General features: G+C 43.1%; 1 protein-coding gene across 4 annotated transcripts in view; it reads left to right on the top strand.

Moving 5' to 3' along the window:
• Positions 1–27,515, top strand: part of CAMK1D (calcium/calmodulin dependent protein kinase ID) — a 220,186-nt gene that overhangs the window by 79,396 nt on the left and 113,275 nt on the right. For all 4 annotated transcript variants that reach the window (XM_084517804.1, XM_084517803.1, XM_084517802.1 and 1 more), the window contains exon 2: positions 16,226–16,357. In XM_084517804.1, the coding sequence (XP_084373930.1) occupies positions 16,226–16,357 (132 nt within the window). The remainder of the gene's footprint in view (positions 1–16,225; positions 16,358–27,515) is intronic.

Raw genomic sequence — 27,515 nt, 5'->3', positions numbered from 1 at the left:
AAATTAGGTACCATCCTTTGTTTTTATGTGCCGTCTTGGAAGCAAGGGTCTGCTGTAGGCACAGGTGCAATATGGAGCAGCAGACAGAGACTGTTCCTGGCCTCACCGTTTACTCTGTTTACCAAGACTGGCAAGTGTGGCAATGCCCATGATGGGGCAAGAGTGGGCCTCCAAAGGCAGCAGATACCTCCCTAAGCCACCTTCCTGGTAACAGCAGGAGGAGGAGCAGCAAATATGCAGCTTTCCAAGGGTTCCTGCTCCTCCTGGGGCAGCAAAATTCAATCATCTGGCTTACATTGGCAAGGAGCTTCAAATTGACTCTGTTCTTACCCGACGTGACTCAAAGTACCACAAATCGGTATAGCTCCATCAGCACGGTAACACGGGTAAGTACCAGCAAAGGACCTGGCCCACAGATAACTTAGAAATAACATAGAAAGCCAGGGTTGAATAATTTCAGAATATAAATGTAGTCATGGTAGTAATAATAATAATAATATTTTCCCTAGTGGGAGAAAAATAGACCTTTCATGGTTGTTGTGCCTGGAGCTATTAAATATGGATGAGACAGATGAAATGCTGCTTCTCCTATTACACAGAAATGAATAAACAGTAATTCTCAATCACTATATGCATCTCAAGCTTAAAAAACCCACAAAAACAAGTTAAATATGAACACCTGCTACTGTTCGTGTATAATAAATGCTACTCTGAAGCTTTTGTCAACAAAGTGAAAAGATCTGCTTCCATATAAAGACTCTGATGGCAGCTTACCCAAGGTGTCTTTAATAAAGTTAGGAAACTGGTTGTGCTGTCAGGCATGGGGCCCCGATAAACGAGTTTATTTATCTGTCCTATTCAGTGGGTTGACAACGTTGTTGGTTACTGTGGGTTTAGTAATGTGTGGTGTAGAAAGCAAGAAGCACTTCTGAAATTCTAATTTTTCATGGTGAGATGGCAGACACTGCCAGTTTTTTACTGGATTGCTTTTCAGGGGAAGAGCTAAGCTTCAGCCCTTACCACGGATGGTGTGTGTTTTGGGACAGCTGCCTGTGATATGGGAGGAAAGGAGAGCTAAAGCAAAAGACCTAGGGAGAAAACAGGCTGTATCTGGGTCCCCTGTGATCCGGCAGCATGTGGAGATGCTCTTTTAGTTAAATAGTGGGCGTTAGACTGGGGGGACCTGGGGTTTGTCTGCTTTATGCCCTCTCTGCCCAAGTTCCAATGTATTTCATATGAGTGACAGTACTGCCTAATCCTGTAGGGATGTTGTAAGGATAAATGCATGAGAAATTTTGAAGTTTGGGTCCCTTGTAACTGAAGGGATGCAAAGGAGAATTGCTGCATTCCATTTAAGATGTTGTAACTAAGTCTTGGGATGTGACCTTTATTTTAATTAGTGGCATCTTCCCTCTAATCCTGCAAAGAAGAGACCACTGCTATCTGCAGTGGCAGTAAAAGGTGCATCACACGGTTAGCCAGATGAGAGGCAGCCAGAGGTTACATTTATCTGAGAGAAATCAGTTCAGTAAGATAACAAAGCCTGTTTCCTCCGCAGGTATGTGATAAACTTTCAAAGCTGTTTTTTTCCCTGGACACCTCATAACTCTCTGCTCCTCTAATTCCTCTCAAGTCATAGGCTGTATTTACTTCCAGATATCCTGATTGGGCTACTAGGGTGAAAATGGTCTCATTGGCATTGGACAGTACTTTACATGCACTTTTCCTTGCTTTTGCCATGGGTTAACCCTAAAGATGTTCCTCTTTGTGTCAGCAATGGGCTTAAATCCCCAGGATTTCACATGCCCATTTGTTATGTGAACTGCTGTTGGCTGCTGCTGGCTCTACCACATCAACAGACCGTAAGAACAGCTGTCCTGGGTCAGACCAAAAATGCAGCTCATCCCGTGCCCCATCCATGCAGCCAATGCCAGATGTCTGGGATGGAAAGCATAGGTCAGTGTTTGACAATAATGTAATTATTATCATACTGTGAGCACTCCTCTAGCATTCAGAGAGATGTGTGCAGGCATTTTCGGAGACTCAAATTGTGCATTTAGTAGTCTGGAATGGATTTTATTGTGAGTATTTTTCCAGTCTTTTTTTTTTTTTTTTCCCAATCCCTGTTAACATCCACTGTGTCACACAGAAAGTTGCATGAAGTTTGTTTGGAGGTGGGTCCCTGCTACCTTCATTTGCCATCACCTCATCATTGCACTGGAAGGAACAGCGGCACTTGCCCTCCTCCTCTCAGGGCTTAATTCTATCCCTCTCAGTTGTCCCTTCCTGAAGAGGCTGGAAAGACCCAGTTTATTTGGTAATTTCTCATAGTGGAGCTGTTTCATACCTTCAGTCTGTCTTCTGCACTGATTCTTCCATGTCCTGCAGGTGATGAGGAAGATCACAACAGCATGCAGCATTCAGGGGTGGTGAACAGCAGTCCTTAACACTGGTTATTTAATGGATTTACCATTTATTCCTTGCTGTTTTCTGTCTTTTCACTAGTTTTTTACCCATGCAAGAAGATTCTGCTATTTGTTAAGCTGCTCAGAGAGCCTGTACTGAGGCAGCCCCTTGAAATTAAGCTACATCACCACATCATTTCCTCATCTGCATACACGCTGGCCCCTTCACAATACTCCAGTACATTCCCTTTTCAAAAGTCTTTTTAGTTTTTCCTCCATATATCATGTTTTTCCAGGTGTTCAATAGTTCTCTCCTTTACTAGAGGGATGTTTATTACAGTTTTTACTGACTTACTGATGTCAAACTTGTTAATGTGGAGTTCCCTGTAATTCCCAAATTATTGCTTTGAACCCATTTTTAAAAAATCGTGTCACATAAGCCGCCTCCTTATTTTTGGGTACCCATAAAGCTTGAAGTAAGAAACTTCAGCCCATGGTTAGGTGACACTACTTCGGTAGTGTCACCTGTTAAGTTCCCCCACAATGTTTGGGTCAGTGCAGTCTATAACCCCTTCTGCCAACCTTGTAAAGGTTTCCAGTGTAAAAAGCTCCCCATACCTCTCTACCTCTCTAGTGAGAACAGATCCCCCCGAAGCCTTTATTATTATTATTATTATTATTATTATTATTATTATTTTGCTACTGCTGTGTGGCTTAATTCATGCTGTTTCTATACTTCATTTCTTCCTCACCCACCAGTGATCTTGCACGCTTCTGGCTTCTGATATGTGCAAATATGTCTTTATTGAATTATCTTTCTCTTGCAACTTGTTCTTCAAATGCTTTTTCCTGCCTTTCAATGTTTTCAGGTTTTACCCACTAGAACTTAAAAATTCATTCTCGTTTCCTCATTTGGACACGCATTTTCCGATATTTGAGGATGCTGTCTTCTCATAAGTTCCCTTTCCTGGTTGATTGGCCTTCCAGACTTCTCTATTTCTCAAGTTTTTCAAGCATTGATGTTTATAAACAGAACTTACGTTTCTTGCGAGTTTTAACTCTCTTGTTTCTACCTCCAAGGATCTCACTTCTTGTTAATAACTTTCTTCATTTTTATAGTTCTCCTTTCAAAATTAAATATGACGCTGAAGACTGAGTACAGAGATGTAGTACTCATTTCCTAACAATTTTAGGCTTTTCTCATGCATATCCTACTTTAGGTTGAGAGTTTCTTGCCTTGGATAGTGAAGGGGAGTCCCGTTCTGCAAACCCCTTTGCTGATCATTTCTAGCACAGCTCTCTAGTTGTTCAGTACTTTCTTGATTTAAAACAAACAAACACTTTACATGACATAGGAGAGCAGTTTTCTAGTTAACATCTTTAAAATGTGTTTTAATAGGGAGTTATGGAAAGAAGGTATTTAGCAGCAAATGTTAAAATGAGCAAACAAGGACTGCTTCCTCCTATAATTTGTGCCCAAACAGTGGAGCTCAATACTACAGGAGGCTGTGAAATTCAAAGTAGATGGGCTGAAGAAATTGAATTATACAGAGTAGTAGAGCATAGGTAGGTAATATGTGAGGGGTCAATGCAACTGTCACTTAAACAGAGATGGCTTTTCTGGATCACTGACTGCTGGAAGCTAGGGAGATAAACTAGGGGAAGTCTTGTGTTGCATGAACTCCACTTCATAGGCTCTTTCTTCAATTATCTGTTATAGCTATTACTAAAGAAAGGAGCCTGGACTGGGCAGATCTGGTTGCTTAACCCTGCTGAGAGGTTTTTGCCTTCTTAATTTCTTCCTATAACTTGGTAAAAGGATCCTTTTCATGAGCAAGTCACATGGAATTACAGTTCAGGCTCCTCAGCTCTCTATTTGCTTGGAATGACTTCTCATTCACTTAGAAGTGGAAACATTTTGATGGGGAAAGGGCTGTGTTTCAAAGAGGTCATAAAGTTTCTAATCAAATTAGGCTCTTATTCGTAGCAGAAAGCAAAACCTTTTTCCCCAAGGATGTATCTTGCTTTTTTCTGCTATTCTAACAGTTTCATAGAGCTCCTTTCAACCTGTCATATTTTAAAAGACTCAAAATCCATAGTTAACCTCCCATTTGATCGTGGTGAGGACAGACGCTGTCCTACATTGATCTATTCCTAAAAAGACCCCAGGGATCAACTTGTGCACTTGCTGGCAGGATTAGGTGTCTGGCCCTCCTTCCCATCCAAGCCCCTTTTCACTGACAGCAAACAGAAGTTCCCCTGGAGGGCAAATTGCTGGATTTTTTTTCTAGCTTTTTAATTTTAAATCAACATGTAACTTGTTTTGAGTACTCTGTAGCCCATTCCTTCTGTGAGCTGATGTACCAACTACAGCACATCCACAGCATATGTGACTTGAGGCTGCTTTTACCAGCTTCACCATAGCTCCCCAACTCACTGCCAGTGGCATGCTGCTGGGGGTATTTTGGGGAATTGGCTCCCAGATAATCTTTACAGCATACTGGGAGAGAGATTCCTGCAATCCCACTGCCCCTCCTCACTCTTCCAGAGCTCTTGTGCTATCCTTCTGGGGAATTTTCATATTCTGGGGTGCATGTCACCTGGGAGGATACTATGCCACGTCCTTTTTATTAATGCTTAAAATTATGATACAGATTAAAAAGGAACAGAAATTATTAGTGTCAGGCTTGTAGAGCTGTGTTCCCCTTTCCCCAGCCTCATCCAACTCATTGTGTGTGTTGGTACTGCTTGGACCTGCTGTCCAAGAGCTGAGCTGGGTTATCAGGACCCGTGTGAAGGCAGAGGAGCACGGTGGTTGTGCTGGCTGGTGTGTGTGTAACATGTCAACCTGTGTTGGAAACGAGTTCTTAGAAATTCCATTTGTAAAAATAGGCAGGCAGCGTGGCACTCATCTCCTAGGAAACCCCTCGTTGTGTTATGAGGCTATAATGTGCTATGATTACAGTTCAGATAAAGGGAAGCAGAGTTGCTGTCAGCTTGTTTCTGCTGGAGTTTTCCAACACAGAAGGTCACCCGTATGTAACAGTATACTCTTGCTGGTGTTTGTGGACTGGTTGGGGCACTGAGCTGGTTTCTCTTGTGCCGTTGCTCACTGGAGACTGGGAGGTGAAAACAGAAGCATGTGTAGCTAAGAGTTTTGCTGCGTGCAGAAACCATGGGTGGTTGGGGTCTAAAGCTTTTATGGGTGATGTGACAGAGATCTCAATGCCTGGTGGCTTCCATCGACCAGGCTCACCTCCCTGGGTGGGGAGATCTGTCATTCTGTCAGATGAAATGCAGGAAACACCAGCACCTTTTTCCTGCTGTAATTCTCTAAGAGGCTCAGCTGCTTTGGTGCAGGTGTGCATGCAGGAGGGACTACTTCCCTCCTGATGCTGTCTTCTACCATCATATGGAGAAGGCAGGAATGGCTCCTGTCCTCGGGAAGATTTCTGCATGTGCCACTGCCTTTTTTGGGTGATAACAGGATAGGATAAACCCAGAGGACTGCTTTTGTTGGGCCTCATATACTCTCTGCTTCATCTGGACACAGTGCCCAGGCTGGGCATAGTTTGGACAGAAGCTGGTGCAAGGTTCTTATCCTTAGATCACCTGGGGAATTTCCTCTTGGTCAGTCCCAGTGCAGTGACATCAGTGTCCCTTGACATCAAAAATGTTCCTTCAGAGCAGTGCAGAGGCACATGATAATAGGTTTAGGAGGGGAAAGTTGTGCTGGTGCTGCGTCTGTTTTGTGAGTAACTTCAGGAATCTGGACAGCACCTTGAAGGTGGAGCTGCGGGGAAATCCCTTGCCAGCAGAAGCTGATGGGAGAACCCTTTTTGCTCCGAGGTTTGAATGAGAGCAGGACTGAGACACATGCATAGAAACTGTGTGGCAATTCTTTTAGCAGAAGGATCTGTGAGTTTCAGGAGCGCCTGGTAACTGCTGGATACAGCTACGCTGAAATAATCTTTGCCAAAATGTTTGTTTGCAAGCCTGCTGGTTACCAGGCAAACCCGTCTGCTAAGATTTCTTAGCATACCTCAGCTCAGACATGAAACAACATGTGGAAACGCGAGTCAAGAGGTGGGGGAGAAGGGAAGCAAACACTCCTCTGGTGTTTTTAAAAGTGGCCATTGAAAGGAAGGCTTCAGATGGAGCTCTGGGTATATTGCAGTGGCTTTTCCTACCAGAGCTCAATTCTGAGCTACAGAACAAATTGCATTGCATTTTACTGAATTGTCCCTCCCCCCACATTTTATTTTTATTTTAACTCTAAGCTACTATTTGGAGTGGGCAAGGATACAAAATACACATCGTTTTTAGTCCAAATATTTAAAATAGATACACGAGACTGGCTGGATGGGTAACAACAGGATGAGAACAAACCCATTACAGTTTTCTAGAGGGACAGAAGGGCTCTTACATGAGGGGAATTGTTCAGCTGTGCTTGTGACAGCTCTGAACCCTGTGGCCTCTTCTTTCAGAGGCTCATCATGCTCATGGGGAGCACAGCCTGACCAGGGGCTGTCCACTGGGTCTGCACAATTGATCTGGAAGAGGCCAATCCTATTTGTGCCCTGGTTGTGTGATCTGATTAACTAACCTAAATTTGTCCTTGAAACAGGAAGGGACTGTGCTGTGATCAGGGGCATAAAAGCCTTATGAGTCTCAGTCCTCATTTTGATTTGAATATGTGCTTATTGTGCACACTCAGGTCCCGTGAATTAAGGAGGAGATTTGCGTGCTTAGCTTTCAGAGTGTCCACACTGCAGATGTTTTCAGTCGATCTCTCCCCTGGGGCTCCCTTTCTCTCAATGAAGATCCAGAGACGTGTTTAGGGTATGTTTTATCTGACCACTATTAGTTACTCCCAGACAAGCTGATGGCACTGCTGTATTGGCCATCTCTCATCTGTAATGCATGGGGAAGTAGCTCAGACATCAATAACATCCACGTAGTTGTGCTCAGGACTTTCCTTCTGGGTGGCCAAGCTCTGCTTTCTCTTGAAACAAGACCAGACCCTGAGGCTGAAATATATCTCAGCTCATTGCAGCTGCCGGACAGGCATTTTGGAGCTAGATCTGGGCATCTCAGATGATCTGTTTGACCAGAGGTAGGTGGCAATTGGAGCGTGGGATTTTTGGCAGAAGGGGCGTAAGGATTTGTGCAGTGCTATGTTGTGCTTCCCTCAATATATTTTAGGATGGGATGTAATTGCCTGTTGGAGATGCTTTTCTGAGTACAAAAGGAGTGTGCACTTTTAGATTATGCGATGTTCTTTGCTTTTAAATAAATGTTACTGAAGGATGGGTCCATGTGGTTCCTGTTCCTCACGTAGCTCATCTGTAGAATGGATCATATAGTTCCTGAAAGATGGTCACTGTTTGAAAACCACATGTCAAGTAATGCAGTCATTTGTTTTTGATTACTGAGGAAGAGCTCCAGAGATGATACTTAGGCTCTGATTCTTAAAGATGCCACCTGAAGGCATGGGGTGACATCTTTTGCAACTTGGATTTGAAGGTCCAGGCACCTTTAGGCAAAACTCTCGGATTAATTGGATTTTCCTATGGTTCAAACCCAACTGACAAGTTATTTGCTCTTTAGGCAAGTTAGGCTAGTTTCGTCTTTACTAAAGATGAACTGAAATTCACTTCAGAGGGAACATAGAAAATGCTGAAAGCAAAACTAGTGTTTACACTATCTTTGCTTTGCTCCAAAAGATGCAGTGTCATCCAGTTCCTAAATTGATCCAGCCTCTTTGGAGAGTGCCAGATCATTTCTTACATTTCCGCGTGGAGGAAGAGGAAGAAACGTGCTTTTTCAAATTGGTGTAATTTGCTTTATAAGGCCAGATAAGATCTCCAGAAATCAGATGTGTTGTAATAGACCCTGCATATATCAGTGTCAGAACAGGGAAATGCTTTGAAAAACGTTATGGAGCTCACTTATCCCTCAAGAAAGGTTTGCGGTCATTATTAGGAAAAAAAAAAAAAAAAAGGGTTATTTCCCAGTGAGAATGCTGTCATCAGATAACTCCTGGGAGACAATGAGCTCTTTTCGTCTTATAAGATGAAAGTGGAAAAAAGGTACTTAAATATTCACTTTGGAAAGAAAGTGATCATCAGTGGAGAAAATAAACTGCTTAACAGCCCATTTGTGAAATGCATAATGGAAGGAAGAGCTCAATACAAAAGGCTGTATGTTTTGCTTTTGATTCTGGGTAGCTTTACCATGATTACCACAGAGGATGTAAAGTAAGCATAATAGGCCTTTAAAGACAACACTTCCCTTTCTAATAGGGGTCAGGATTAATCAGAAAAGAGCAAACAGTTCAGGAAAGTAAAACACTGTAATAACAAACAAGACTGGGTATCTGTGCTGGGCCAGTTTCCCTTTTTAGCATCCATGCATCACTGTCTCAGACCAGACTGCATAGCATCCTATTGAATTAGCATACACCAGGCAGCTAAAACAAATTAGTTCATCTCAGAAAGGGAAGAGTTTCCGCAGAAACTTTTCGTTTTGGCTTAATTTTTGAGCATTATGTGGTTTACTCTCTTCTGCTCCTCAGTTTGATGACACCAAAACATGCATGCCTTGCTCTGCTCTGCACGTAAGGGCTTTATTTGCCCAGGGGTCTCATCAGCCACGTACTTCAGTGCCATTACCCTGCTGGTGTGTGAGCTGAAGTGCCCCAGGCCCTGGTGGATTCCTCATCCACGTGGCTGCAAGCTGTGCCAGCAGCTTTGCTGATGCCCAAAATGTCATATCTGGAGGAAGGGAAGGGGACCTGGCAGTGGCAGGGGGCACTGGCGGTGTGTGCCATGCCCCACTGTGAACTTGAAATTCATCCTGGAGTCAAAATTTAATTTCTCGCTACAGCATTCTTTAAATGGTTCCCAGCAATTTTTCCCTGGGTGAAAATTGTTGACCATTAAGGAGGCGGTTGTGTTCTGGTGAAAGTGGTCTGGGGGAAGAGGCAGGTCTGTGAAGTCTTCCTTGACTATATTGTCAAAATTTCATGCTTCATCATGTGCAACTTAAACTTCACAGAAGTCTCTCTCCTCTAAGTAGCTTTCCTTTAAGTAGCTGACATGGTTTTTCAATCTTAATTCTAGTTAATTTCTTTTTTTTTTTTTTTTTTTTTCTCTGAGAGTATAAAATACTGAGGAGTTAAACCAAGAAGAAATGATAAGCTTCAAATTGCCATTAAAATTCTCCCATCTGACTGGTGACAAAAACTGTCAAAACACTAAGCTGTTGTAATTGTAGATAATAGTACCCAAGAAAGTAGAAGTTAAATCCAAACAAATCCAGACGCTTTTGGTAACTGCACGAGATGAAAGCTTTGTGCTGCTTGTTCCATCGTAGTTAGCTGCGGTGTAATGGGAGGAGAAAACCAAACTGGTGTATAAGGAGGGGAAAAAAACAGCTCTACCTGGAGCATGAAGCTGTCATATGTCTGTTGTGGTCATGGCTATGAGTCCCAGCAGAGACCTGTGGGTTGTTGAGGTTCCTATCCCAGAAGCTGTACTTGATGGGGAGCAGCAAGGTGGTGGGAGAGGTGAAGCCATGAGCTTAGGGGTGTGCTGCCTGGCCCCATGCCCAGCAGTTCCCTGGCTCCTTTCATCTTGAGGGTAAGTGGGGACCTATCTGGAGAGAGATGTGTAACCCCAGTGGTCTTAAAGTGCCTTCTAGCTCGGACAAAATGCTGAGGGTATGGAGCAAGAGACATGCTAGTGGTGAAAATCTGCTCCTTGCTGCAGGAACATGCAGCAAACGGTATTTTTGCCCCTTGCTGTTGTTATTTGTGTGTCCATCAGGCAAGATCAACAGCATTTTTGGAACAGCTGGAAGTGCTGTTCATCATCTAGAGCATGTAATAGCAGCTCCAGCCCTGGGTACCAGGCACCTCACGGGGAGGGAGGTCGTTGCTGTGGGTGCAGGTCAGAATCAGCCCTGGGGAGGGAAACCAGGGTCAGAAATGGCCCAGGATGGCCAGCTGGGTTAAAGCAGATATTCACCCGGCCCTGAGGTAGAAAAGAGCATTTCTTAGGTTTTGGCTGGGTGGTTTGGTGGAAGTTAAACGAATAGGGAGGCTAAAAATACCAGCGTTAACAGTGTTAATCCTGGTCGTCCTGTGCTTGCAGAGGCAGAGGAAGCATTGCCATAGAAGGGGCTGCAGGGCTGGGATAGTGTGTTTGATGAATGAAAATAGCTAGAAAAAGCATTTGTCCTCTAAAGAATAGATGGAGTCAAATAGACCAGTATGCGTGTTTCTTTTCTCAGAAATTTATATTAAGCTTCTTGGGAATGTGTAGGGATATTTGATTTCTGTACTGTGTGTAACACAGCCCCGAGAGCCTCCTCTCTGCTCCTCTGAGTGAAAACACCCTCTTCACTTCAGTTTTGTTACCTTTGCATTCAAACTTCACTGAGCTGTTGAAAATTTCATTGTAAATTCATTTTCACACAGACCTCAGGACACTCGCAGACATGACTTTGGAGCAAAAAACAATTTCCAGCCTTTGTTCGGGTTTATGTTGGGAAATGCCGGGGATTTGGATGAGTGAGGGCATGTGTACAGAAATGACAGAGTAGAAAATTTAATGAAAAAAATAAAGCAACTTCTGCAGAAAAATGGCTTGGGAGAAAAATATTCTGGAGGATCAGAATCTCCTTGGTATGTATTGGTTATACAGAGCCTGAGCTCATCCCACCGTTAACTCCTTGAGGACCGTAAGAAAAGCCTTAAAAGTGCCAGAGAAATTTTTTTCTTACACACCTCCCTCTGTCTGTAGTGCAGCTCAAAGCTGCCTTTCTTTGGGGAGTCGAGGAACAGAATTTGTCTGTGGTTACCAAAGCCACGCTACAGAAATGGCTTATTGGGTTTGGTCGGTCTCACCCATTCTGTTGGTCTCCCATCTTGGGGTGATCTTCTAGGTGGATGTGGTAGATTTCTCAAACCATGAGCGTTCACTCATTTTTTCCATGGTTTGGCTGGGGCAAAGTACACACAGAAGGCCAACTGTACCATAATTAAGATCATTAGCTCCACACAGCCTGAAGATGTGAAATCTGTTTCCTGACTATGTCTGTTGATTTAGTGTGACAGAGCACCTGCTAATGTAGTGGAAAACTCTCAACGTGGAGGTCTCTGCAAATGGAAAAATTAAGTTTTCTCCCTCCGTCTACTCTTCGTCTTCATTTTGTTAGTGCTTTTGTAACAACATTTTTTTTTTTTTTAAGAATAAGAACAGATTTATTGTCACATTATATGTTGTATATCTATTTTATTTCAGAAATTAAGCATTCACCTTAAATTATAGTTCAAGCAGATGAGGAAAAGTTATTTGGCATTTATTTTACTTTGATCTGCAGGATAACCTAGCCTCGCAACCTTTGTTATCTAATAGAAAATCCATTCTGTTTGGATATGAATGCCATTCATATTGCAATGATAATCTTGAAATCCTAATCTGAAAATCTGAATTAAAGAAAATAACCAAATTAGAAATAATTGAAACAAAAACTATAAAATATTGACATCTCATAGGATGCTGACATATGCAAAGGGGTGAGGAGTCAGCAGGTCTCAGCCACCTTCCAGAGTTTGCCATCATCTCAATGTCACTTGTGCAGTCATTTAACCTTTTTTCTTTCGCACTGTTCCTAATTCATATGAAAACGATCTAGATCACAAAATTATTCCACACTTTAATTAGAAGTTTAACGAGAGCTGATCCTCTAGGGTAAATGATAATGTGGTCATAACTTTCAGAAGTAGGTTCTGTTGCCACACACTTATTTCAGCAGCTAGCTAGGTGGTTTAATTTTGCAGAAGTTTCTTGCTTACCCATTTCCACTGCTGTCCTAGTTCCTCAAAACTGTGATGCTTTTCCTATTCATTTACTCTGACCTCCAGGAAGGACCTGCAAAGCTCCCTGGGGGGTTTGTAGCCCCCAATTCAGAGAGGCAAAGGCTGTGTCCCCAGGCACAGTGGAAAGGTTGCTGTTAGCTATTTCCCAGCTCTGGGGAGTGGGACATCCCATTCACTGCAGATACCTTTGAAATGATGACTTTTATTTAATTAACCTCTTCTCCCTGCTTTTTAAAAAACCTGTGTTGGAGTGTGAAAATAATTTTTGGACCAATTTCTTGGGGGAAAGGAAGAGTGTGTGTTGTGGAGTGCAGTGAGAATAAAAATTCCCCAGATATTTTCTGGGTAATATCTTGGTAATTTTCAGAGTAAACACATTCCTCAAGATTTCACAGAATTTAAAAAAAAAAATAAAAAAATTTACCATTATTTGCTGGTATCCTTCCCAGAAATTGCATTTTTCCATGCATGAAATTTCAGATAAAAACTCATAATTCAAAATACAAGATTCACCGAGTGGCTTCCGAATCTCTTTCTGTCTCAGTGCTGATTTAACATCACTTGGTGATGTTTAATAGAAGCCACATCCTTTTTACAAGAAGTCTTGTCATTTCAGTGGTGAACAATGCATCATTTTCTAAACCCAAACACATTGAGAGAACTTTGGACACAATTACCTTTTAACCCTCAATTAAAAAAAATGCAATAAATTCTTAGAGATAAACTGTTGCCTTCATTTATGTCTTGATTTTAAAGGGCACATTAATTCTTTGGGGGGAAAAATATCTCCTTTAGTAAGCCTGCTAGACTGGTGTTCTGGGGATTTTTTTTTTTTTTTTTTGAGGAAATGGGGAATTTGCTGTAGGATATTTTACTGTTAGCAAGAAAACAAGCAGCTTTGTATTTCTTTCTCTCTGTTTTTTACCTAGTCATGTATAAGTCAAGAAAGATTTAGTGGAGGCTGGATTGGATTATTAAGTGTGGGTGAATTCATCTGTGTATTTGAAATTAAGATAATTACTTGTCCATCTATATACTATTATTTCTGGCTCTCCCTTGACTCCAGCACACTGCAGGAGTGTCTATGCTGCCTATTGCTTGGTGATTTTTTTCTGCTAATACTTCCTTTTTTTTTTTTGCCTTTCTTTCCTCCCCAACTGTATTTAACTCTCTGATCCCTATCTGCATTTCTTCCAGCACTCTTCTCTTTTCTTCCAGCACTTCTCTTTCTTTTGTCTGCTGCCTCTGTGCTTCTTTTTTTCCTTGCCTGTGACCGCAGGAACTGTGCAGCAGGAACACGTGTAGTGCAGCAGGAGTGTGCAGACCATCAGTGCCAAGGGCTGGCATTTATGTGAATGCTTTAAGTGAGGGTCAGCTCATTTCTTGCTTTAACAAGAAAGACTGCTAAGAAGATATGGAATTGTTTTTTACCAGTGTATATCAGAGTTCCCCCTAAAAATGCATTTATATACACAAAAGCTGCTCCAACCCCATAGCTGTCCTGGTATGTGGAGGAAGAAATCCAGTAAAATGGTGAATCCAGCTGAAATAGAGGCATTTCTCCAAGCTCAGTTTATTATATAGAAGGATATAAAGGGATTTCATTGATTTTGGCGTCTTAGAAGAGCAATGAAATCCCGATCAGAACGGGATCTCTGTGCTTTGCAGTGTTGTAAACACTCAGAGAGCTGCGTGAGCAGTAAATGACCAGTATGGATGTGCTGCTTCTAATGGCATTTAACTACAGCCAAAAAGATTATTCAAGACACAGCTAGAGTGAAGTGGTGAAAGCTTAAGTAGATAGGACTTTAAGGCGTTCATGAATTATAGCTGGGAGCTGCCCTGTGAGTTTCTGAGCATCCGAGTCTTCAGCCAAAGCCGATAAGCACTGAGGGGTCTCAGGATTTCCCAGTAAAGGGATTTTATTGCAATTCCAGTCTGGCTGTTCCCAGCATGAAGGTTAGAAAGAAAGCACCATTTGGTGAACCAAGTAATTAGGACTGTTGACAGGAAAGCAAAGAGTAGGTCTGCAAAAATACGTTGTGTGGCTCGATTTTCTTTTTTTATTGCTCCAGCCATTGGGACTGATTGCATGGACTCTGAACTGGAGTCTGTGATGCTCCAACATGCCGTGGCAGTTTATACACAATGCAGAAAACAAAGCTGTTCCTGTACTTAGTGCGGCATAAATGAGTCTGGACATTTTTGGGGTCCTTTTTGCCAAAAACGCAGGGCAAAGCATTCTTTGTTCAGAGGGTCACTGCCACATGGACACAAACCACCAGTTTGCAAAAGTCTCTTTTAATCCCTTCCTAAACTTCCCCTCTCATTTCCCTTTTGCTGCTAATGACCAAAACGTTTCTGTGTAAACAGGCACTTTCTATCCAGCATCCTTTTCTGTCTGCCTGCTTCGCTTACCCCTTGGCTCAGTGATTCACTCGGTCCTTTCGCAACTCAGGAACTGGTGCTGAGGTCAGGGGTGCTTGGTCGTGTCGTCGAGCCTAACTTAGAAAGGGAGAGACAGGAGAGGAAACGTTTCTGTTGGTCCTCAAACATCTAGGTAAGCAGTGACTGTGGGCAACAAAAGTCAGGGAAAGTTTGTGATAGCCAAATGAGGCTGTGATCAAATATTAACGTTTTAGGAGTAGGTTAGAGTGTGGTTGGGGTTGCTCAGCCTCTTTTCAGAGAGAGCTATGTAGAAGAACAGAATAACCTAGTGATGGATAACCTGGTGTCCTACCTCTTTTAGTGTTGTATATATAAAATGTGATCCTTCGGCTCTTGGACTTTGAGTTGGGATTTGGGTAGTGCTACGTTTTGGGTGGTGCTTGGCTCTGGTGTCTCGGGCAAGGCAGCTGCTTTGGGAGGAGGTTTTGGTGAACAGGAGCAGGGATTTGCTGTGCCTCAGCAGGCTGGTGGTGCTCTGCCATGCCCAGTACCTCACCGCTAAACCAGTAATGAGCTAAACCTGATAAACCAGGAATATCAGAGCAGCCCCAGTGTGCCAGAGTGAAAGTCCATCCAGATGCCAAAAGGTTCTGAAGGATGCCCAAATCTCAGAAATTCTCAGAAAGCAGCAGCAAAAGCACATAAGGGTCCTGCCTGTCACATGTGCCTGGCCTCTTTGGAGGATGCTTTGGAGGAAGACATGAGAGTGCAAGAAATAATACTGTTACGGAATAACCCAATGAAGGAGAGGCACTGCCCACTCCTGGCAATTAGCGACTGGCTGCTGTGATGATGTTTCTGCATCCTTTATTTGTGTAATCCTCTCTGGGGTAACTGCGGGGAAGCTGCTATTAAGGCAGACATTTGGGCTTGTGACTTAATCCGATTGTTTGGCTTTAGCGATTACACAGGGCAGTTTGTTTTGTGGAATAACTCTGTGTACAGAGAGGAACTCTGACGCTGCTTCTCCGTCTGAGTCAGGGTTGAGTGAAGGGTGAAGAGATGCTCAGAGAGGACCAGAGCAGAGGCCCTGACCTCTTGTGGTCACTGAGGAACCGAGAGCGCGTTTGGCACCCATGGGTCATTTGCTCCCAGGGACTTTGTGGTGCTGTGTGAATTAAACCTCAAAAAAACTTCAGAGAAGGGAAAAGTGCATCATTCATCATACGTCAAATCAGCAGCTTGGCTGCGGTCCTTGCCCTTGTGTATGGAAATGGCACTTTCTGATTTTTGACCTTTGCTCAAACTTCTGCTGGACTGTGGTTCTTTATTAATATTGTTGGGTTTGGTGAGCCTTTAATATTTTGCTTGAATGCCTTTATATATCTGTAAAAACAGTGAAAGATTCTCATAATGCTGTGGCTGTGATTAACGAGAGCAGCTATCAAAATCCACCAGAAGAATAGATTCAATTGCTGTATTTCAGATAACAGCTTGCGAAGAAATGACACCACTTAAAATCTCTGCTTTTCTTTTCTTCCTTCAGGGGCGCATTTTCTGAAGTTGTTTTGGCTGAAGAGAGAGCTAGTGGGAAACTATTTGCAGTCAAGTGCATTCCCAAGAAGGCACTGAAGGGGAAGGAAAGCAGCATAGAGAATGAAATTGCAGTCTTGAGAAAGTAAGTATCAGACCTTCGTTTCTGCTTCTTTGCTTCGATTAGGCTCCTGCGTTTCAGGCACAGGAGCAGTGACTGACAAGTGTGACTGACGGGTTGTTCAGCCCGTCACCGGCAGACAAGATCAGCCGAGTTTAAATGATGCTGAAAATGTTTTGAGAAATGCTTTGGTTTTCTTTTATATTAATCCAGCTGGATGGCTGTGAAATAGCAAAGAAAAGGAGTTAGGATGGAGTAAAAGCAGTGATGCCCTGTAAAAAACCTTACCCACTAATAATGTCAGCAATTGGGTTGTCGCCTTTGAGGAGAGCAAGAGTGGGGTTGTTATTTCCAGGTGCTTAAAGCAGTTGATACACTGATTGTTGTAAAACCAATTAGGCATGCTACAGATTGCTCAAGGTGACAGTGGTAGCCTGTAGTAGCTCTGTCACCTCTGCTCTATCAGAGTTGTCCATGGAGTGCAAGTTTTTCCTGACATAAATCAGACATAAACGAGCAGCTCAGGAGTGTGGTGAGTTCAGAGCAGTCATTAGAGGCTTGATCCGTACCTCTTCCTTACCTCATGCCCTGAAGGCAGGATTCATCTCACCTGGCTTGAGACACTTGGATCTGAACTTGTCACCCTTGCCTTTCTTTCTAGTTAGTGGGAGGAGATCGGTAACTTTAGGACTGGTCTATATGACCCATTTTAGATTTCTAAAAGCAGCTTTTCTTCTCATTTAATTCAAAGTAGCACAACTATATAGAAGTCTACATTGAACTGGGGCTACCAAATTCCTGCTGCTTTGCTGTACCTAGTGGGGCATTTTGCACCAGCTCTTGGTCATGTAGAAGTTAGTGGCTCATGGTCTGAGCACTGCAAGGCAAAAACTGATCCTAAATCTTTAGATACTTAGATACACTAAATGCTCAAGCAACCTAAGCCAAAGGAGCAGGTTCTAGGGCAAACTCAGCGATCTCAGGAGGCAGAGGGGGTCCTTTTCAGCAGAGAGGAGCATGTGGGGCTCTGAAAAAGTACAAGGATTTGTTGCAGTTGCTTTCCCATTGCTGGACCCATTTGAGGGAAACTCAGTGATAACTGCAGCATGTTGGCTTGCTGGTTGGTGGTACTGAGAACCCCATTGCCATCTCCATGACCAGGTAATAAAGGCCAATACCAGGCAGCTTGAAACAGTCTCTGTGGGTCTGTCCCCTGATACTCATACATTACTATAAGAACAGAAGAAGCAGCACCCAGGCTGGGCTATTCGTGCTGCAATGGCATGAGAGGGAGTAGGCAGAAAATTCCTCAATTCCATGCAATTAAATCTACTCAGTCTCTTGTCCTGTGCACGCTAGGGCCATGAGATTTTTCCTTTTTTATCTCCTGATGTCATCTACTTAGCTGTTGCTAATACAAACTTTGCATGTTATTGTATTTATTCTGAAAATAGGCATCTTTGCTAGCAGATGCAGTATTGAATTTGTATGCACCACCAAGAAAATGCTTAGAAAATAACATTCTGGTTCTGCCTGGGATCGAGGAGAGGAGATATCAACCTATTTCTCTGTTCAATAAATTATCTGCTTCAAAACCTGTCAGTAGAAATATATTTGAGAGGGGTGGGGTGGGTCTTGAGCAGCTGTTGCTAAGCTCCAAAGGTATCTAAGTGCCTTGCTTTTGTTTCTGATAGCTTCATACTGCGTAGGGATGGCTAGTGTGTGTGTTGCCTAATTAGTGGGTAGGATGCCAGGGCTCCAGGCTGCCCTGGATGGCTGCGAGGAGCCACAGCTGTAACAAACCATGCACTGAACTGGGCACTTCTAGGGAGGATGTGAGCAGGGGATGCCTGCAGGGAGGGATTTGTCCCTCTTCCCTGCAAGGAGTGCACAGAGCCATAGAGGATGGATGCAAAGCAGATATAAATCAGCACATGTGCTGTCCCCATTCTCTGTTTTTGCATCATGCTTTTGGGGGGTGCTTGAAAGCTGATAGGATTAAAGTCCCAAATGACAGCCTGTGAAGCTGAAATGCAAGCAAACACCTTGTGTCCTCTTAGAGGTTGCCTGTCAGACAGGTACCTACCAGGGAGCCACAGATATATTCACTGCATCCTCTGCCAGCTCTCTGAGCTGCTCGTGCTCCTGTGTGTGTGGTGAGCAGGGTTTTGGGGACAGTCAGAGGTGGTGCTGACTGTGTCCTTTGCACCCTTTGTGCCCTCTGGAGGAGGTTTGTCCTCCTGTTGGACCTCCCAGACCACCCACATCTGGCAGAATCAAGATGCAGGAGGGTTTGGATGCTGCTGTCTGTTGAACCTGCATTTAAATGATATCTTTTAAATTCAGGACTGAAAGTCTGTGCGTGGAGCGCTGTAGGAAGCAGAACCTGGTGCTGAAAGCATGAACTTAATGACCAAAACCCTTGCATCACCTCTCATTTCTGCTGCTGGCTTCCAGCATGACCTAAAGTGCCTTCTGTCTGAAATAGCTGTTGTCTGTGACAGAGCCAAAAGCCTTTAAATAAAAAGTTTTACCTTCAGGACCTTTGCTTTCCTTTTCTCATGTCAGCAGATGGAGAAGAGTGGGTCCAAGAGGGGAAGTTCCTGGTCTGGACTTTTAATGCAAAACCATTGCAGTGTCCCATCAGCCCTTCTCTGTCTTGGTTTAAAAAAAAAAACACACTGGAAGTGTTAAACCAAATATTACATGCTGGGGAAGGCCGGTGGTCCCCACATGTAGTTCATGGAAGGTAGGAGATTTTATCTTTTGGATGCTCTCTGTCTGTGGGCTTGGCCGCTGTTGCTGCCAAAACAAAATGACACATTTTAAAAGCGATGTTCTGCTAACAGAGGAGCTGCCAGCCAACTGATCTGCATGTTTGTGTGAGTGCCAGAGTGAATCATGCTCCCTCCAACATTTTATTTTTCCAGCCATGGCCAACAAATCTGTTCTTAAAAAAGAAAAAAGACGGAAGAGCCGTTAAGTCAATATTTACGCCTAGCAACCTTAACAGGGTTCTTCCAATATGGACTCTCTTGTTTCCCGTGGAAATCCATGGCAACATTCCCCGAAGACTCAGATGGGTGGGGATGCAGTGGGAAGGAGCTCGCTGTTGGACGCAGTGCTGGCAGAGACAAAGTCTGCAGCTAATCCGGGAGCCCCAGCCTGACGAATTCTTTCGGCCCCATTTCAGCAAAGCATTTAAGCATGTGCCCAATTCTAGGTGATAATTCATCCCTCTGAATTCAGCTCATCCTTCTGAAATCAGCTCATTCCTTTCAGTTTGAGCTCTCCTTGTTGAACTCAGGGCTAAAAGGATGCTCCATGACAGGGGGGAAATCCCACTGGGCACCTCTGTTCAAGTCTGCATCAGGAGTGGAGTTTTTAGTGTCCCCATTCCATGCCCATCTGATGGGCTGGTGCACAAGGACTGCTGTTTCTCATAGCTGTGTGCTGGCTGAATGGAGCTGGACACGGTGCAAAAGGTTGCATCTCAACACAAAAAAACAAGTGAGAAGCTGGGCTGCATCAGCTGCTCTGGGTTTATTTCTTTTGCAGTGGAAAAAGTACTATTTTTTAGAATCTGTCTGAGGAAGAAAACTGGATCTCTAGGGTAGGACTATCATGGCTGTGTAAACTGCCTTGATTGCAACCCAGCACACTGTGTTACACAAACTTTTTCTAACCTGAGATGTGGGCAGTTTCATAACCAGCTCAGAAAGCAACCCATTTCTGCTTTTTAAGCAGAGAAGTAAATGCAGTTCCTTCCATTGTTTGCTGTAGAATAGTGGAAATTTCTTCCCCGTATGCTAATTGTGCAGGTGTGAACACGCTGAAAGATGAATCGGCTGTTAGACGGGCTCCTGAAGGCAGTAGGTGGTGTGAAGAGCTGGACTGCAGTGAGCATCAGTTTGAGGCTAGTGAAGTAGAGAAAAACAACCTTGGAAGAGAAAAATATACCTGATATATGTGCCTTTCCTTTCCTTTCCTTTCCTTTCCTTTCCTTTCCTTTCCTTTCCTTTCCTTTCCTTTCCTTTCCTTTCCTTTCCTTTCCTTTCCTTTCCTTTCCTTTCCTTTCCTTTCCTTTCCTTTCCTTTCCTTTCCTTTCCTTTCCTTTCCTTTCCTTTCCTTTCCTTTCCTTTCCTTTCCTTTTTTTTTTTTTTTTTAAATCACAAAGAAACTTTCTAGCTGGTGGTATGTTATCGGGGTAATACCTGCACAATCAGAAAGGTTTGGTGCTGAGTCAGAAGAAGGCAAGGGGAGGAATCAATGCAGGTGTATTGATCGTAGCAGCCACGTGCACAAATTAGAGTCTTGTTAAACAAATGCTGTTTAGCTAGCACATCAGACTCTGCTTTAGCTAGTTTCTGCTGAATGGGGATTTTAAGAATCTTTTATAAACTATTTAGGTATCTCCCACTCTCCCCACCTGCTCTTTACTCTCCTAGATCCTCTGGGAGAGGCACCATAAAATTCCTCATTACAAATCCAAGCCTAATTGCAGTGAAGCCATTTTTTCCTGTTAAACAGCATGATCAAACCGTTTCTAGCAGGTCAGCTGTATTTCTGCCCGTGCTTTCCATTCCCATTTCTTTGGAAGAGGTGCTGGGTGTTCAGGCAGTGATTCATGCCCAGACGGCAGCTTCTCTCCTTATACGCCTGCACCTACAGCCAGGAGCTGCAGCTATTATAAAAAGGGAGAGAGGCAGCCTCCTGCAAAGTCTGCAAAACCTACCTCCAAACCCCCCAGAAAACAGAGATTAAAAGTTTTCATCAAGCAGGTGAAAGCGTGGCTGTGCTTGGTCACACCATTAAAGGGGACGTCTTTGATAAGGAATATAGAAAAATCACCCCGTCTCAAGATTTACCTGAAGGCTAAAAGGGGAATTTCAGAAGTCACACAGGTTTGTTCCTTTTTGGTAGCATATTGGCAAGCTTCCCCTAAAACCCCTCTGTCCCCTGCTCTTACCTCTGGCAGGGCTTATCCCTCCCAGGCTAACCCCATGGCCTCTGGGAAGCCAAATCCACGTTCAGTTTTGAAACCCATTAGTCACCCCTTATTAAACTCCTCTGTGCAATTTAACTCAGGATAAAAGGCTACATTAATTCTGAACAAAATTGATCAGGCAGAAATTTAATGTACCTTAACACAAATTTGGGCACTTAATTAATTCGGCTGAACGTTCCTGAGTGACTTTGTGGGACGGATCCTCCTATTTAAGCCGTGAATGTTTCTGAGTCAAAAAATAAAGCCCTTGCAGGCCTGGATGGTCCTGTGCTCTATTTTCCTAATCCAGAGTCTCTGCTGGTGCCCACCAGTGCTCTCCTACAACAATTATTTTTCTGTGAGAGGTTACCCAGCCAGAGTACAGGGCCAGCTAAACTTGAAGGGGAGGCAGATCCTGTGTTGATGGATTTAGTTTTTAGTGTAAAAACAATGTTTTAATGTAAAACCAATGGTAATTAGGTTGTGCAGCTGGTGTGTAACAGAACAACTGTGGGATTGAGGTTTAAGAGGTTAATGACTAATTAGGACTTGATGCCCCAGCAGTGAGAGCTCTTTTCCTATAAAGAAATGAATGGGATGGTTAAGAAAAGAAAACAAATTGAAAACACCACCAACAAAAGCCAAAACACTTGGCACCTCTGTCTGTCAGGTAACATTATTTCTCTGAAGCTTTTTTTACCCTATAGACAAAACAGGCTTGCTGCTTTTTTTTCCCCCTCCTATTTTCCCCCACCCTGTGAATAATGGTGAGAAGTTAGGCTGCCTCAGCAAGAACTGCAGAGACAGCTGGTTGTTATATTAAGTAATCACTTTCAGAGAAAGCTTTTATGTAGATTTACTTGCTAAAACCTGGCTTGCTCATGCTGTTGCGGTTGAGCCAGGGTGATAGGAGGCTGGCTCTGCCCTCCCCATGTGGCCATACTCTGAGCTCTGCTAATTGCAAATCCGGGGCATCCCAAAAAGTGCATCCCCAGCAGTACCCTGCGGATGGATTGGGGTGCCCAGGTGTGAGGTTGCTGCAACGGGGTGACCCTGGGTGGTGTCATAATGATGTCGATGTCAATGGTGAAAGAGTAGGGCTCCAAGAGAATATTCTATCTGCTGTTGTCCCACGTGGATGGGCTTTGTCCTTTGGAGCCACTGTTACTACTGCAGGCATGACCCCAAGAGAGGCAGGTTAGGCATGGAAAGGAGCCAGGATCCACAGCATGGCAGGATAGGGGCCATTTGGACATGCCTCAAGGCTGACATCAGCATTAAGCCATGAGATCATCTTCTGAATCAAGGAAGTGCAAACAGCATGAATTGCCCTTCTCGGGTGTCAGGCAAAAGTGAATCTGACCCTATATATATAGGTATGGCACAGGACAGCTCTGCATTGGCACTACAAGGTGGATTCTTGCTAAGCTGCTTATTTTGCTGCGAAGAATTCATGCTGATGGGAAACAAACAAACAAACAAACAAACAAGAAAAAAAAACACACAACTGAAACAAAGCTGACACCGTTTTTGATCACTGAGATGCTGGAAACTTTGCAGGGGAAGACTTTGCAGCCAGGACTGCCCAGATCGCATTTCATGCTAGATTAGATGTAAGCAGATGTACAGAAGCAGATCAAGGCATCTTAAAAATCCTAAAATACATTAGATGAGAAAGAAAAAAATCCCTTCTGAAAGAGTAAACACAAACAAAATCTCCGATGTCTTCTCTAGTCTTGTGGTTTTATTTACATGTAGCGTTCTCCTAAATAGCCGTGGTGATCCCGTGTTCCTGCCTGAGCTTCTCCAGTGTGCACGCAGACCAGCGTTACAGCATGAGAAGTCATTGCAACCTAATTGCTGGGTGACAACTAGGTGACAACACGGCTGTCCTCCCTTCTGGGGAGCGGTGGCTTACCAAATCTCCCTTGCATAACTGTTCTTCTTCAAGGTCAGCTCGTACCCTGACCCAACTCAAAAGATGGGCCCCAAGAGATGGGGGCAGGTCAGGGGTGATGAAAGGGCATCAGAGCTCAGAGCTCCAGCCTGAGAAATAATTTGGTGCATTTTGGAAGAAACAGCTGCTTTCTGAAATGGTGCTCCAAGATGCTTTCAGATTAGCAGAATGGGTTTTTCAGCCTTAGCTGGAGCCTGCTTCTGTGCCAAATGTCTGTTTTATGTGGACCCCATCCTGTGCATAGCTGCAATCACAAAGCCAGGGTCCTTTCACAGCTTCTAGCTAAAGAATGAGAACATAACCCTATTTTCATGTACTTATTACTCAGGAAGATGGTTACAATTGTATTTTGGTGATACAAGTACCTGATTATATGCGCTGTTGTCTGTTACCTAAAAGGAACGAATTGTTAACAGGCATAAAGCCTCTTTAATAAGATCTAACAGTTTATTAAATGACTCAGCTTTGTATCTGGATGCATCAGGTCTGCCTTTGTCACTCCCACATGTTCAAAGCTAAGTCACCTTATTTGCAAGAAGTGCCTTCAGCTGGGGCCTATGAAGCTCAAAGGATCTAAGGTGGGCCTGTCTGTGCATGGGAGGATGTGCATCTGTGAGACTAACCCAAGAGGTGGTAGACCTGGGGTAAAGTTTAGAGGCTGCAGGGTTTAGGGTAATAGCAGGGAAAGCATTTTCACAAGTGCTTGCAGCCCAGATACATCTTCCAGGATCTGTCACTGCCTAGAATCTGATAAAGATGTGGTCCTAAGTGGTTTCATTGGGTAAAATACTTCCTCTTGCTTTTGTTTTTGTTTGTTTTCACAGAGTTCTTCATAGGTCGTCTGGAATATTCTACCTAAAAATAAGTTGTTGTTGTTTTTTTCCCCATGAAAGTCATTTCTTCATTTGGAAAAGGTTTAAGAGGTTATTTAAAGGTCTCATGGTATTTACAAAATGAAGATTTGTGTCAACATGCTATCAACAAATTGCATTTTGCCTGTCTTTTCTAACTTAATCTTGAAATATTAACTGGAGGAATTAAATGTTAAATATTAAGCTATTGCGATGTCCTGTTAAATATTAAGCTATTGCAATGCCCTGCTGGGAGCCAGTTAGCTTAACCATAGGATGACCATATTTTAATGATGGGTAAGTTACTTACATACACAGTCCAAGCACCTCTATGATATTCTTTCATCTCACTTTCATGCTATTAAAATCTGTGGCATTAATTTACATAGCGCTGGAGAGTAGCGAATTAGGGTATAATTTTCAAAGCACTGCATAAAGTAAACCAAGTAAATGCAAGGTAGGATTCATCCGGCCAGCTGGAAGCATCCTCAAGGTACACAGCTGCATCTGAGCTCACATCTCACTTGTTGTGGAAATCATCAAATATGCATTTCTAAGTGGATCAGAATGTACAGGGGGGAAAAATACACAACACAAGTATTCCAAAAATGTCAGTTCAAGAAGGTAGAAAAACAGAAATCTCATCAGAAATGACAGTTTTCATGAGCACTCCTTGTCCAAAGCAGTTGTTTGCTCTTAACAGCATGCTAAAATGCTTTGTGAATACAAGTTACTGCATTTTAAGCCTCCATTATATGAAATTAGACTAGTAGTGTTATTGGTGGGCCAGTTTTTGCAGCATATGAGCTCGGTGCATATTTAAGAAATCTCCATTGGCAACTTCTGCCTTCTATTTTCATTTATAGAAGATGAATCACACTTACATTTTGTCCCTCAATAAGGTCAGGATTCCAGGTATCTTGAACCAGATGTTGACACGGGGGGACTGTCTCTGACCATAAGAAAATGGGTAAATATTTGTACTCCATCCCACTTGCAGTTGCACCAGGTTAAACCTAACAGCAGCCTCTGTGTTTTGAACGCATCCTGGATTGACAACTGCATAAATTAACTGGTATTTGGCCAACTGAGCCTACATTTGTCATCTGTACTACATATTGATTCAGTCTTACAATGCTTACTCATACAACACTTTGCTCAGTAGGAGTTTTCCTGGGAAAAAAAAATAAAAACCACAAAAGATATGCAGGTATGGACTTTGTCTTTGACCAAGGAAAGAGCGATCACAGTTTTGTTCTGAAATAAAAATTCATTTCTTACAAAAATCAGAAATTCAATTTCTTATCATGCCTTGCATTCATAAGGCATTGACTTAAGCAGAATAGATTGTTTTTATTCTGAAGTGAGAGTGGTCATGGTAGGAGGCTGTGCTTCTGCAACTAGAGGACGTTAAACCTATTAATCAAATCAGTTTTCAAAGTAAAGCCTAATATTTTCTTTCAGTATATTCATGTTTCTGTGTCTCTGGTTTTCAGATATATTGCCCAATTCTTAAGCCTCTGTAAGTGCACAAATCTTTGGGTTAGTTTTAATACTGACAATTTGTAAGTGGCCTATGAAATCATTTCCCTAAGGAAATGTGGCAGCTAGCTCTTGCTTTGCCAGATATTTTATCAAATTAAAATTATGGAGCATTACATTAAACAGGGATGTTGTTGCCTCCTTTACTTCCTCATTATTATTATTTTCTTCCGGAAATACACATAAGTGAATTCAAGCTTTCTTAGAGAAAAAATAATATTTTTTTGAAGGCATTTTCAAATATCTTAAGAGAATTCATTTCTTTTTCTCTAAAGTTTATTCAAAATCTTTGAGAAGGAATATTAGCAAGAAGCATAAGATAATAATCTAATGTATTTTATAGCTCCACATTGACTCAGAAACAACTGACAAATGCATAACAGTGAAGTGTGCCAGATATGTTTATGCACACCAGCACTGACTCCTTCTGAGATTAGTCCAAAATTTCTATATATAATCCATCGGGGTCCCACCAAATGGAATAACAGCCTGCTTCAAATAGCTTCATAGCTTTGTGATGTCTGCTGTCTTGACTGACGCACCAGGGATTAAATTGGGACCCTTTTGGACTTGTACATATGTATTTGTACAGCCCCAACCAAGCAGCTCCTCTCAGCAGGCAACTGGAACAGATTCAGACCATGGTGGACCAGGCACTGAACACAAGAGTTGACTCCTGCTGACATCCTTGTTTGAAAAATACACCACCATGGGTTTGTTTTTCAGATGTTTCAGACCCTTTTTTTTTTCTCTTTTTTTTTTTTTTTCCTCCATCCACCGAAAGCAGAGGAGTCCACATGCAGCAGCCGTATTTGGCATCATACACATTGCCAAGATGTGGCTCTCCGGAGCGATGCAATCTGGTTACTCCCATGTCTGCTGTAAACTCGGTAATTAGAACAGAAAACAGAGGCTGTTCACAACTTTTCTCTTAAAAGGGAGAATAAGGGGTTTCTGATTGCATGCAAAGAGGAAAAGGCTTTTTCTGTTAGTTTTTAAATGCTCTGTTTGTGAGTCACAACAAATATGTGAATGTGGCACGAACCACAAAGACGCAGTTTTTATTGGCATTTATATAGAAACGGCAGTTCTTCCCTTTCTAAAGATAAAATGTTGCTGTGATGGTGATGGCTGCCTGCTTTTAGCTTTGCTACACGTGGGTGCTGGAAGGGAAGCCGAAAACATTGGTGAACTTTGAAACTTTTCCTTCTGTGTTCCTTGGGCACATGAGAGCATTTCCTTTGGGTAGGACGGCAGCATGCCCCACAGTGTTTAGGTCTCGAAGGCATTGTCCTTCCCTTTTATGGTGTACAAAGCCACATCCAGGCCATGTGGCATCAGCATGGGTAAACGAGCGGTCGTCGTTAACAAATAGACATGGGTAATATGATCTAATGCTATTCTGGTCAATAGGAAAATTCAAAGCCGTTGAACTTGGTTACATGAATCTTCAAGGCTCCCTTGAGAATCTCAGCCCAAAGCAAAAGTGGAAAGAAGCCCAAAGCTGAGGGTTGCGGGGTTTTACCTTGTGCGGTCATGCAGTGAGCACGCAGGGCTACATGCACAGCAGATGTGCTGTACAGCATCCATTCCCATTTTCCTAACCTGCTACATGTATACCAGGAAAAAAAAGGGCAAGAGCCCACATATGTGGATTTCCTCTTCCAAAGGTAGTTACTCCATCTCCAGTCCCATGTAAGTCCAGCACAGCCAAGCCAACACAGGAGCCCAGCTTTGCCACTGGGATAGCTCTCCACCACCTCTGGGTGATAGGTGGGAGCAGTGGGTTCATGGGTGTGAACAGTGGGGTTTATGGTGTTACTGCTGTTTTAGGCTGCCTTGACT

This window comes from Aythya ferina (genome assembly GCF_964211825.1).
Source record: "Aythya ferina genome assembly, chromosome: 1".
In the NCBI taxonomy this organism is placed as follows: Eukaryota; Metazoa; Chordata; class Aves; order Anseriformes; family Anatidae; genus Aythya; species Aythya ferina.
Note: the sequence above shows the minus strand (reverse complement) of the source record. Positions and strands in the feature narration are given on the sequence as shown.